Source organism: Dunckerocampus dactyliophorus, chromosome 3 (assembly GCF_027744805.1).
Source record: "Dunckerocampus dactyliophorus isolate RoL2022-P2 chromosome 3, RoL_Ddac_1.1, whole genome shotgun sequence".
In the NCBI taxonomy this organism is placed as follows: domain Eukaryota; kingdom Metazoa; phylum Chordata; class Actinopteri; order Syngnathiformes; family Syngnathidae; genus Dunckerocampus; species Dunckerocampus dactyliophorus.
Genome location: NC_072821.1, coordinates 35,388,731 through 35,401,828, shown reverse-complemented (window position 1 = coordinate 35,401,828; position 13,098 = coordinate 35,388,731). Strand labels below are relative to the sequence as shown.

At 40.7% G+C, this 13,098-nt stretch overlaps 1 protein-coding gene across 2 annotated transcripts in view; it reads right to left on the bottom strand.

Annotated features, from left to right (window-relative positions):
* itga11a (integrin, alpha 11a) overlaps positions 1 to 13,098 on the bottom strand; it is a 79,568-nt gene that overhangs the window by 19,946 nt on the left and 46,524 nt on the right. For both annotated transcript variants that reach the window (XM_054771522.1, XM_054771523.1), the window contains 7 exons: positions 10,882 to 11,012; positions 8,853 to 9,019; positions 4,582 to 4,721; positions 3,268 to 3,378; positions 3,108 to 3,193; positions 2,827 to 3,037; positions 2,655 to 2,753 (listed from right to left, as the gene is read on the bottom strand). In XM_054771522.1, the coding sequence (XP_054627497.1) occupies positions 2,655 to 2,753; positions 2,827 to 3,037; positions 3,108 to 3,193; positions 3,268 to 3,378; positions 4,582 to 4,721; positions 8,853 to 9,019; positions 10,882 to 11,012 (945 nt within the window). The remainder of the gene's footprint in view (positions 1 to 2,654; positions 2,754 to 2,826; positions 3,038 to 3,107; positions 3,194 to 3,267; positions 3,379 to 4,581; positions 4,722 to 8,852; positions 9,020 to 10,881; positions 11,013 to 13,098) is intronic.

Sequence of the window (13,098 nt, the reverse complement as noted above, 5' to 3'; positions counted from 1 at the left end):
TTGTTAACTCAATGCGGCCCGTGAGTCAAAAAGTTTGCCCACCTCTGTTCTCAGGCCCAATTGTTTACTCGATTAATCCAAACAACAAGCTTCAGATGAATCAACCAAGAAAATAGTTGTTAGTTTCAGCCCCAGTTGGTTTTGTACCAATCTGTTGTTTGGAGCGTTTGGACGTTGCTGTGTGTTTGCCCCTGTTGGCCACTGCAGCTGTAGGATTAATTCGAACTTTGAGGATGTAGTGGTAGAGTTCATAGCCGCTTTAAACAAATCAGGAGAACCCATTAAAATCCCAACAAGCCTGCCATTTTTACTTGGGTTCACGACTATTTGAAAGGAAAGTCTTGCAGTCTTGTGGCTCTGGACGCCGTTCAGAATGAATGCATGAGTATGAATCACAGGGAGATTTTAACACTGACAGGAGACCTCTTGGTTCAGTTTGTTGGGGAGCGCTATAGAGAAATGTGATATTTTAGTTACCCAGGGGATGACTGCTGTTTGTGATAATAGTGTGGTTAGGACATTGCGTAAACTCTTTCAGTCATTGTCTCTACTTTTTTGTCAGCAGTACGCCAACCATGCCCAGACATCAATGGGCTAGATGGCTTATGTGTAATCTGCTTTCTGTTTAATATCTTTTAATTGCACCTCTCAGAGGACCATCAGTGTCATCCTTATCAAAGGTAAGTCAAACATCACCTCCTTGTAAAAGAAATCTGACACCTTGCTGGAAAGTGCAGCAGAGAAAGCCGTGCCTTATAAATACGTCACTGACATTACAAGCCTTTGGAAAGACTTGGAAGCAGCAACAACTCAACGGAAGAATCAGAAACAGATGACAAAGAGTAGTTTTCCTTCTCTCTCACCTGCTGTAACAAACAGGCTGCAGAGGAGAGAAAGGTTACATCTATCAGAAGACAAAGATTCTAGCATTGTGCCACATAGTGCAGAAATTAGGGCTGTCAATCCATTAAAATATTTAATCACAGTTAATCACATTTTAAAAATCACATTTCTTGCACATTTACCAATCAAAACACCCTTTTCTTTGCCCATTTCTGCTCAATATTTGTTCCTGCTCATGGCTGCACAGTGTTTCCTCAAACTACGGTGTGGGCCAAGGCTCAAACAACACGCGCGCACGTTCATCGCACGTCAGAAAGTTAAAGGAAACTTCCGTTATCTTTGACAGCCCTAGTAGAAATATCTTTGCACAGTAAATTTCAATTCAAAAAGCCAGCATAACTCACATGCAATGCGTAAAAAAATGGCAACATGACAGGCATATGTTATGGCCTGCTTCCCAGGAATTCTCCAAGCTACATAAAGCAAGTTGTAAGTTATACCCCAATGATCATATGTCTTTTACACAGGATGACAAACATAAGAAGAAATGCTTCAGCAATGAGGTTCAGCTTTGACCTCTGTAACACACATCTCATATAAATTACAAATGTTCTTTCCTACTTACTATCCCTAAAGATTTTCAATGTATTTTATGTCCATTAGGGGCGCCAGTAGGTCAGTCCGTACGGACTTGGGCTTCTGAACCAGAGGATCCAGGTCACGCTGTGGACCAAAACTTTTGTTGGAAAGTAGTCTGCTTTACAAGTAGTCTGCTTCAAGACTACTGCTGAGGTGCCTTTGAGCGCTGAACTCCCCCAGTCTCAGCTAACGGGTGCAGTCACGGTTTTAACGCCCACTCGCTCTGACATCTCTCCTTGCCTGCATGTGTGTGGTCGGGTTCTATACAGGATATACAGTACAGCAGCGTGCACATTGGATTTCCCCTTGAGTACTGTATGCTAGCATAAATTGAAAAAGTAACATTTTTATTGCATGTCTTGATATATATATATAAGGTATTATAATACTTTGCCGTACCAAGATCGTATCAGGTCACTTGAGCAAATTACCATAGGAGTGCCAAAATGATTTCTCTCAGATAAAAAGTAACCACATTTAAAAAACAGACGGCTATTGTACAGACTGCTGTAACGTATTATTATGTTTAGGGGCAAAAAACAAATGAATACAATTATTACATATTCCCATGCTCATGCTCGATCAGTGAAGACTCACGTGCAGTGCTGAGCAAATTACTTTATCAAAAGTAGCTACAGAAAAACATTCAAGTTCATTTATCCTGAAAAGAGATAAGTCTGACTTTTGTATTTTCAATCTTTAGTCTTGCAAATGTCGGTTTGAGAGCATTCCACCAACACAAAGCAACCATGGCCTTCACACATTTCTCTGTGTGAGCCAATCTGTAAATATTGGCAAGGCATCATTTCAGTAAAAATGCCCCTCTTTGCATAATTTATTGTTTGCTTGTTGCCGTGCAATGTGATTATGAGGAGCGACACTGTCAATGATGTCAGACAACACGGCAAATGAGATCTTCTGGTCTGGTTTGTGGTTTTTGGCTTCCTATGTGTGCTAATTTTCACTGTCGCACTATTCAATCATTTATTCTAGGAGTGAAAATGACAGCATTTACTTTGAATTTCCATTTAGTTCGGCAATTCCTAGAAATATTGGGCCTCACACTCTTTTTTTATGCACATTTTAATTGTATTTTCGTGTATTAAAGTTCTTTATTAACACAGTAACTGTATTTCCCTTATTTTAAGAGAGAAGAATATACATGGTCTCACCTGTGCCTTGGACTTCATAAATGGTGCACTGACATTACAGATCTTCTCATGTCTCAGTTTGTCTTCAGTGTAACACTCAATTTTGACATCAGCGTTGTCCTGGGATCAGTAATACAAAAATGTCATCATCTGTCTTCTCAAAGCAAATGGAACTTACATTACGAGCACTTACCTTTAATATCAGGCTTGAGAAGCGCAAATTGGGTGAGTAGCTAATATTAAGGCGAGCATTGTAAGCGTTTTCTCCTTTGTTCTCCAATCGTGCATCCACAACCATCCGTCTCCTGTTTGCTTCTAGAACCCGTAAAGATCCCTCGGTGCTGCCTTCATTCAGATGGCGACAGAAAGCACCCCGAGACTGAACAGGCTGTGAGCAGAACTGACTGAGGGAACGGGAACGTAATGCGTAAATATGAATGTCTGTTTGTTGTGATGGATTATGTGTGGACCTACTTTGGAGTCATCAGGTCTGTCATACTCTGCAGTGCTAGATCTGGCACACACCGGTCATCCTCGTCACAGCCATTCCAGAAGGGCAACTAGTTATAAAAAAAAAGCATGTAAAAAAAAAAAAAAACCTGAGCAAAAGTTAATGTTTGTTTTAGTCTCTCACCTCAGTTTTTGAAAGGGTTGGCCAGCTTTCATCGAGAACTGGTCCATTTTCTGCATCCCACAACCCAACTTGAACAGCAAACACAATGGGTCTTGCATAGTCGATGGTTTCCTAGAACATACACCACGGGTGTCAAACTCCTTTACATTGAAGGATACATCGCAGTTATGGCTGGCCTCAAAGGGCTGCTTGTCACTGTCAATACAGCCATCCGTCTATTTTCTATGCCGCTTCTCCTCTGTCAATACATATGAATATAAATATGAATATAACTCAGTGATATTGTTAACTGCCATTGCATTGAATGATGATAGTTTTACTAATGAATTGATGGATAAAGTGAAGTCAGAGTCTTCATGGAGCACTCGAGTCAGTGAAACTCAAGTCTTCATCGAGCACCCATGAGTCAGCGAAACTTGAATTTCATCGAGCACCCGTGAGTCAGTGAAACTCAAATCTTCATTGAACACCCATGAGTCAGTGAAACTCAAATCTTCATTGAACACCCGTGAGTCAGTGAAACTCAAATCTTCATCGAGTACTTGTAAGTCAGTGAAACTTGAGTCTTCATCGAACACACATGAGTCAGTGAAACTTGAGTTTTAATCGGGGCACCCGTGAACCGGTGATACACGAGTACTCATCGAGCACCCGTGAGTCAGTGAAACGACAGTCTTCATCAAGCACCCGTGAGTCAGTGAAACTCAAGTCTTCATCGAGCACCTGAGTCAGTGAAATGTCAGTCTTCATCGAGCACCCGTGAATCAGTGAAACTCACCTTCATTGCGCATCCGTGAGTCAGTGAAACTTGCGAGCTGAGTAAGTTTGTTTCGTCACAAAGGAGAATGAATTTGAGGCAAGATGTGTTGCTTTTTGCACAGGACTAATACGTTTGTACAAATGCTTGTAAGTAACAGTTACACAATTAGTGAAACGTTAACTCGTTCCCTTTTAAAATTTAGCTAGGCTAGCGATAGCAGGGGTGAGTAAGTGAACGAGTTAAGGGAGACGAGTACTCCTGAGTCCCGATTCTGTAAAAACTTGACTTTTGAACCCCTCATTCATGACACATGACACACGCACACCTCTAATGCATAAACTCAAATGTAAAAGAAAAATGTATTCAATTGTGTATTTCTCCAAATGACAATTACAGTATTCAGTACATCAGAATCTCAGTTTCTTTCTTTGTCCATATGTCTTAATAGATGTGAAATAATCATCATAAATTATTTTATAATAAGTCCTTTAAATGATAAGCATTAGGTTTGTATCAGTCTGGTTTTCAACATCTTTGCAAAAAATCTGCCTTACCATGACATGGAAGTAGATGTGCTCACAGGTTTCCTCACCAGGAAGAAGAGTCAGGTTTTGAGGCTGAGACTTGCTTGGGTTGTCCAGTACGGCCCGTGGATTGAAACGTCGTTCCACAATGGAGACGTTGTATTTGATCCCTGAAAGAATAAATAGTTATTTAAGTATAAGTATATGTTTGCATGCTAACAACACATACTTGCTAGCACACACACACACTTGATCAAATGAATATAATGACTTTTCCTCCATATTTCTGCATATTATATCAGCATACACAATTGTAAATGGTCAGGGTTATCACACACAATCACACAATACATTCAACATCACACGTGATGCTAAGAGGTATTTATGAGTGGAAACCATCATGAACAGCACATCATGTGCCATGGTAACCCCAAACCAAATGGAGCTATCAAAGACCCCCTTCTCTTGACCTGAGGGGGGCAGGGCCAGTATAAGTATCTTTAGGAGCGCTTTTATCCCTAAGATTGGGGTACGTTTGGACTGACTTTGTGAAAGGTCACATTGGTTTCAAGATGGACTTCTGTTTCTAGACTAACTGTCAAATGGTGGCATCAGCTAATGACATCGCTCTGGTGGTGTACTGCAATTTTAGCTCCGTTCTTAACTTGGTATGAATGTGTGACCGACTTATACAAGAATCCAAACCCTGAACTTTAGAAATGACTCATTTCCAAACCACATTGTTTTAGACAATTTCCATGTATTGCCTTCAATTTTCTTTCTAAATGGAAAAACTGAGTGATGCTGTACTTGAAACTGGGGTCGTGCAGCCAATTAAAAGAGGTACACAGACCTTGAAAGTCCATCCATCCATCTTCTTCCGCTTATCCGAGCTCGGTTCGCAGGGGCAACAGCCTAATCAGGGAAGCCCAGACTTCCCTCTCCCCGGCTACTTTGTCCAGCTCCTGCCGGCGGATCCTGAGGCGTTCCCAGGCCAGCTGAGAGACATAGTCTCTCCAACGTTTTCCGGGTCGTCCCTAAGGCCTCCTACTGGTCGGACGTGCCCTGAACACCTCCCCAGGGAGACGTCCTGGCCAGATGCCCGAGCCACCTCTTTGGGCTCCTATAAATGCGGAGGAGCAGTGATTCTACTCCGAGTTTCTCCCGGATGACAGTGCTAGGTCCAGCCACCCTACGGAGAACACTCATTTCAGCTGCTTGCAACCGTGATCTTGTCCTTTCGGTCGCTACTCAACGCCCATGACCATAGGTGAGGGTAGGAACGCAGATCCTTGCTTGCTTTTCAGCTCAGCTCCCTCTTCACCACAACAGACCGATGCAGAGTCTGCATCACTGCAGACACTGTGATCTTGTGTTCCATCCTTGCCTCACTCATGTACAAGACACCGAGGTACTTAAACTCTTCCACTTGGATCTGATCTCTGACCTGGAGATGGCATTCCACCCTTTTCTGGTTGAGAACCATGGACTTGAACTTGGAGGTGCTGATTCTCATACCAGCCACTTTCACACTCGGCTGCGAACCGATCCAGTGAGAGTTGAAGGTCACGGCCCGATGAAGTCAGCAGGACCACATCATCTACAAAAAGCAGAGATCCCACCCAAACACCCTGGAAGCGCCTAAAAATTCTGTCCATAAAAGCAATGAACAGAATCGATAACAAAGGGCAGTCTTGGCGGAGTCCAACCCTCACTGGAAACGAGTCCGACATATTACTGGCAATACGGACCAAACTCTGACACCGGCCATACAGGGAGCGAACAGCCTGAATTAGGTGGTCTGGTACCACATACTCCCGGAGTACTCCCCACAGGATTCGTCGAGAAACAAGGTCAAACGCCTTCTCCAAGTTCACAAAACACTTCTAGACTGGTTGGGCAAACTCCCATGCACCCTTGAGTGTAGAGTTGACCTCGACAGTTCAGTGGTGTGAAAAAGTGTTTGCCCCCTTCCTGATTTCTTATTTTTTTGCATGTTTGTCACACTTAAATGTTTCAGATCATCAAAAAAATTTAAATATTATTTAATGACAACACAACTGAGCACAAAATCAAGTTTTTAAATGAAACATTTTATTGTTAAAGGAGAAAAACAAATCCAAACCTACATGGCCCTGTGTGAAAAAGTGATTTCTCCCTGTTAAAACATAACTTACTGTAACTGAGATTAATTGAGATCTACCAATCTGGAATAAATGATAAAGCCATTTAAAAGCTTTGGGACTCCAGCAAACCACAGTGAGAGCCATTATCCACAAATGGTGAAACATGGAACAGTGGTGGCGTGGCCAGCCAACCAAAATAACCCCAAGAGCGCAGCAATGACTCATCCAAGAGGTCACAAAAGACCCCACAACAACATCCAAAGAACTGCAGGCCTCACTTGCCTCAGTTAAAGTCAGTGTTCATGACTCTAACACAAGAAAGACACTGGGCAAAAACAGCCTACATTACAGAGATCCAAGATGAAAACCACTGCTGCACAGAAAGAACATTAAGGCTCGTCTCAATTTTGCCAGAAAACATTTTGATGACCCCCAAATGACCCCCAAATACTCTGTGGTCTGATCAGACAAAAGCTGAACTTTTTGGAAGGTGTGTTACATCTGGCGTAAAAGTAACACTGCAGTTCAGAAAAAAAACGTTGTACCAAAAAAAATATGGTGGTGGTAGTGTGATGGTCTGAGGCTGTTTTGCTGCTTCAGGACCTGGAAGACTTGCTGTGATAAATGCAACCATGAATTTTGCTGTCTACTTTTATTCTTTCGAAGCAGCATTGTGTCATTTTCTGAGTGTTTAGAACACCACTGAAAAAGTCCTAATACAAATTTGTTTGAAAATGATATCTCTAGGGCTACGTTCACACTCCAGGGTATGATGCCTAATTTGATTTTTTTTTATCTGACTTTTTATATGGTTGTTCACGTTGCCCAAAAAATGTGAAGCGAAGTGACATGCATGTGCAAAAGCACAACGTCGGAAGTAAAGATTGCTCCAATGTGTGCACATTGTACTCTCCTTAATGCATTTGTGGCAATTTCAAGGATTTTGTGCAATGGGAGTCAATATTTTCTTAAACAAATGATTCCACGTAGAAGATAAAAAGAAAAGAGTGCAAGAATTTTGGCTATGGCAGTTTGTGGAGGACTTTCTGCGACGTCTGTTCTGAAGAGTGTGTGGGTGGATGTCGGAGTCAGAAGTGGTGAGAGATTGCTGTAAGCTGCTTCACTGAAAACTTATAAAAATGATTTTCGGATGACAAGAAGAACTTTTGGCTGCATCGGTGAGTACCTTTATTCAAGTTGCACGGTAAACCATACCACGGATATATTCGACCTGACCGTTCAGACTGCAGTAGCATCGGATGCATATCGGATTTATATCTACATACGAACGAGGCCTGAGTCGCATTTGGAAAAAACGGACTTGTACTGTTCACCCTGAAAAATCAGATACAGGTCACATATGTGTAAAAAAATCCGAATTGACCTGCAGTGTGAACGTAGGCTTGTTCAGGTTTTAGCTCATAAACACATCTGTCCAGCATTACTTGCCAGACATAACAATGAGTGGAAAATGAAATCAACGTGTTCCACTGTATGTGACCATGAAAGACAAGATAACTCTCTGTTCTCCGTCTACTCTTGTTTTGGCATGTCTTGATTTATTTGATAAATATGTATGGGGTGGAGAGGTTAATTGAGAACATGTTCCCCCTTCACCTTCACTTCCTTGCACAGTGAAACAGGAAGCTGGCATTGTATCTGTTCAAATAAACTTAGAGTAACGAACTGTCTAGCATGTGTGCAGGAGGACACCCATCAGATAAACTTGCAAACACTTTGATAGCAAGGTTGATAGTAAAAAAGAACAGTTGGATGCACGGAGTGCTTCATTAGCAGCATTACAGTAGACTAGATTGGAAACAGCAGGGAAATCATTACTCCTTGATGGTAGTAAAGAAACGTATTTCTTTTGGTGCCACTTGTCATCAGCAGACACTGCACAGGAAAGTAAGCTTGAGGCAGGACATAAAGGATATACTGTACAGGGTTTTATGGCCTTTTCCACTTAAAACCAGCCATGTTTCTTCCTGTCATGTTTCATCAAGTACAAAAAAAAAGCTGACCAACTGCATATTGCAGCGTGGCAGCAGAACAGCTGTCAGCATATTTGGTCTCAGAAGTAGAATGCGATTAAAAAAAAATGTTTTAATGAAAAACAGCCTTCAAGCTTTACAATGGCACTTTCAGAGCAATGGGTTATTTTTGCCAGCTTACCGATTTCCTGCGTTGCAGCAATGGCTGTCCTTGCAGTGATGTTGAAGCACACAATGGCTGACATGCAGGTCACATCTTTGCCACCCCTTTGACAGTCCTTCACGAAGATGTTGATTTTACTGGGTTCAAACCTAACGGTGGTATATATGCGGACGACACTCCTTGACCTGTCAAGATACACAACACATCCCACAGAGCTCAAGGCTGACTCATGATTTACATTTAAAATGTCACACATGGGATTATTGTACAAGAAAAATCTTTATTTGTCTCCAGTTTTCTTTACCTTTACAATGCACTCTCTGTATCACATGTATTGTGATATGCAAATTTCTATTATGATCTCCGTGCAGACCATAAATCCATATTGGAAATGCTACCAGTTATTTAGTGTGCCACTGTGCTAAAATAGGTCTACATTAGTGAACGAGAACTTGAACCTAGACTCGCTTGCCAACTCGGGGTACCTAGAGTTTATGGAAACTCAACTCCACACACCTACAGGTCAGCTGCCCTGAAGAGGCTTCATTTGGAAGTAGAGTAAAGAAGTTGATTTTGCTAAACATTTTGTACATAGTTATACAGTCAGGTAGAAAATGTGCAAAGAGCAGGAAGGAGGCAACAAACTACAAAAAACAGAAACACGAGAGAATTGCTGACTAGATTAGATATTAACAGAAAATCACAAGGAACATCCAAGACGCTACAGAAATTACTTGAGAATTGACTGCCGAATTGCTCCAAGATGTGGTGAAACCCATTCATGTGAACGAGATATGAACAATAGGTTGCGGTGTGTTTACATTGCATTCATGACTACTTCATGGCAATTATGCCCGCCACTAATTTGGAACATTTCAAAATTGTCTTTGCGTGCTGGCACACAGCCCAAAACAGTTTACAGTATAAACTGTTTTGGGCTGTGTGCCAGCGCACACACCACATACTTAACACCTGTTAACCACCAATTTACTCATCGGCACGCAAAACTGCCTACCACTGTGGGGACAAAGTGTGTACAAGTGTAATCGAGGCTTAAGACAACATCAAATTAAAAGCACAAAATGAATACAGAGCCACCATCCACCAGTATGAGCCTTGAGTCTTTTTTTCAGAGAATCGAACAAATATGCACATTAGCACTCAATAAGATCATCAAATCTTATCTTTATACATAGAATATATTGTATAGTATATATAGTATATAGTATATATATATAGTATCAATATTTGGAACCAAATATAAGGTGAAAGAAAAAGGGGATAAATACAGTATAGTAGTCTATCTGTGCACCATGGGAAAAAGTTAGATGGTGCGTTCAAGGACCGTCAAACAAAGTGGGACTTTGCAAAAAGCAACATGAACATGCAAAAACTGTGGGATTTCTGTATGATTTTTAAAATAAAATAATGGCGCATATTTCCAAAATTGATTACATGTAAAATTTATTTGATAAAATCTTATGTACTGTAGTTATTTACAAATTATTACATTTCTTTTTTAAGTGTTTTTTTTTTGGTTGGTTTGAGAAGCCTGCCTTCCAGCATGCTTGGGGATATGATGTGCTCCTTTACACATTTGAAAATACTATAAGAATGCCACTTTTGTACAACTGGCTTCGTTATTTTATAATGTAAGATTGTCTACATCAAAAAATGTAACCGTTGAATCGCATCGCTTGTACAATGCATCGAATCGTATCGAATCTTTGTGTTTTTCAAATATATCGTTTATCAATCGTATCTTAACCCGTGTATCTAGATGCACATCAAACAGTCTAACACAAAGAGATTTACATTCGTAGTAAGCGCCCATGACATCATGTGTAATCATGGGAACATCTGTGAAGGCTCTACCGAAAGGTACTGTGGATGAAGTGTTGGAGTAAAATACTACCTTCCAGTTGACGTCTTTTTCAAGAAAATCCTTTTTGATGACAGCATAAAAATGTCAAGTTCTATCTTTCTTTACATATTTTATGTTCAACATTTTAGGACCCAGTGTATGTAGCGTACATGACACACTAACCAGAGGAGAACAGCTGCACCAAGGGATCCTACTGCCAGATCAACTAAACCATCGTTGTTCATATCCATCATTCCGTGGATACTGCGGCCGAAGTACTGCAGGCCAGGTGCCAAATCTGCTGCTGCAATCCTCTGAGAGCAAAAAAAAAAAACAAAGGAGATATTTGTGCACAATAGGATGAGTCATTGTTTTTATCAGAAATGTGAACAATACCACGATTGGACTGGTCTTTGTTTGTATTCCTGTAAGCTCACTATCAATACTTCCATGAGGTCGCTGCATCCCGCCCTATTGTGCCCTTCCAATCCCGTAACTTAAGCTTTATCTGCCAAAATCCCCTCATGAGTCACCACCAATCAGCTACTACTCTTCTCCGTGCCTTGTCTTGTGATTAGTCTAAGGCTGGTAGAACAGACAGGTTGTCAATCAAATGCATTAGCTATAAATTTAGGCTCATGGAGATCAGAGCATGTGCGGCCACAGAGGAGTAAACAACATACCACGAGCTCCCACGAGCAGCCAGCATCGCTTGCCAAGCCAGTTGGGAGAAAATCGAAAACATCCTTCCAATCAAGAAAATAATTTCAAAGTTGTTTTCTTTGTTTTGTTTTGTTGTATGTTTGTGGTATAACTGCTATGGCACCTCACAGTCCCCCGTTGTTTATATATTTGTGGGTGCTCAGCAAGATGGCTTGGGTGAAGAGGTGACATACCCACATGGTCACTATATTTAGCGAGTACGGGTGCAAATATACAGTAAGTGTTTCTTTCTTGTGAGTGAGCTCTGGTGCTTTTTTGGATTTTACATGAATCAAATTTGACAGCAGCAGTATGGGGTTTTTTTGGCGAACAAATTGCTGTTATGTGGTTGTTGTCCTTTTTTTGTCCAAGGGTGTCCACTACAGGTAATTTGATGTTAAATGTTCTGCATAGATTGTTTGTGGCATGAGTGCAGAAACAGTAAAAAAAACGATTACCCTCCAAGCATAATCTCCTCTCCTCCCCCTCCCGCTTTGCAAAACTAAGTAAAAGTGATGTTAATTGTTCAGTTGTCCATTCATTTCTAATTATGTTTGCATTATTTTCTCCATGTAAAACTATAATTATTGTCTGCAAAGTGTGTTTTGTGTTAACGTTTTTGGGTGTCTGGAACGAATTAATTGGATTTACATTATTTTCTATGGGAAAATTTGCTTTGGCTAGAGTCCGTTTTGGTTTGAGTCGGACCTTCTGGAATGGAATAATGACGTTAACCAAGGCACCGCTGTATATGTGATTGTATAACAAATGCATATGTTGTTTTTATTATCAACTGTTTATTATCAATTCACAGCTGGACAGCCCTGACATAAATAAAAAAGACAAGTAGAAAACAGTAGACAAGAGAAAAACAGTGAGCTGCATTATTATTATTATACATTACATCATGATAACTGTGGTGTATTTGGTCTCAATAAATGTTGACAATAATATCTTTGAGCATCAATTTGTGGAATAAACATTTCAAAACACGTCTGCATTGTTTTGTGACTTTTTTGATGTCAAAATCTTGTCTCATCTCTTTCTCGTGGACCCAATCCTGTGCATCGTCTCGTCTCGTGAGTTGGGTGTCTCGTGACACCTCTAGTCACCATTCAGATTTTCCTTATTCTTTGAAACCTATTTTGTTGAATTTGAATAAAACCAAAATTGTCATAAATTTGTTCCAAAAGGTTTGACAAAAACTGGGGCAATTTTAGGAAATCATAGGAAATCATATAAATCCATTTAATCTATTCCACACCAAGAGCTATAACCAAATATAATTGGGCTTTCAAACTTAACACATTAATAACGAGTTAATGGGAATTAGCTTTAACGCCACTATTTTTTTTTACGCGTGATTAACGTGCACACGTCCTGTCTGACCCTTGGCCCACACCGTAGTTTGAGGAATTGCAGCGGTGATGATGTGGAGCCACAAGCAGGAACAAATATTGAGTGGTAATTGACGAAGACAATTTTTAGCTTCAAAGCCCTGGCAGATGTTATTTGTATCTACTGTCGTTCTGTGTTGAGTTGTCACGGAGTACGTCGACTCTCAAATGCCAGAGAGAAGAGAGAAGGTTCTGGAGCAGTGCAGGTATTTTTTCTTGTCATTTACACAGTGGTACCTTGGCATAAGAGTGCCCAAACTAACGGGTGTTTTTTACATGCGAGCCGTCTCTTGGCTGATTT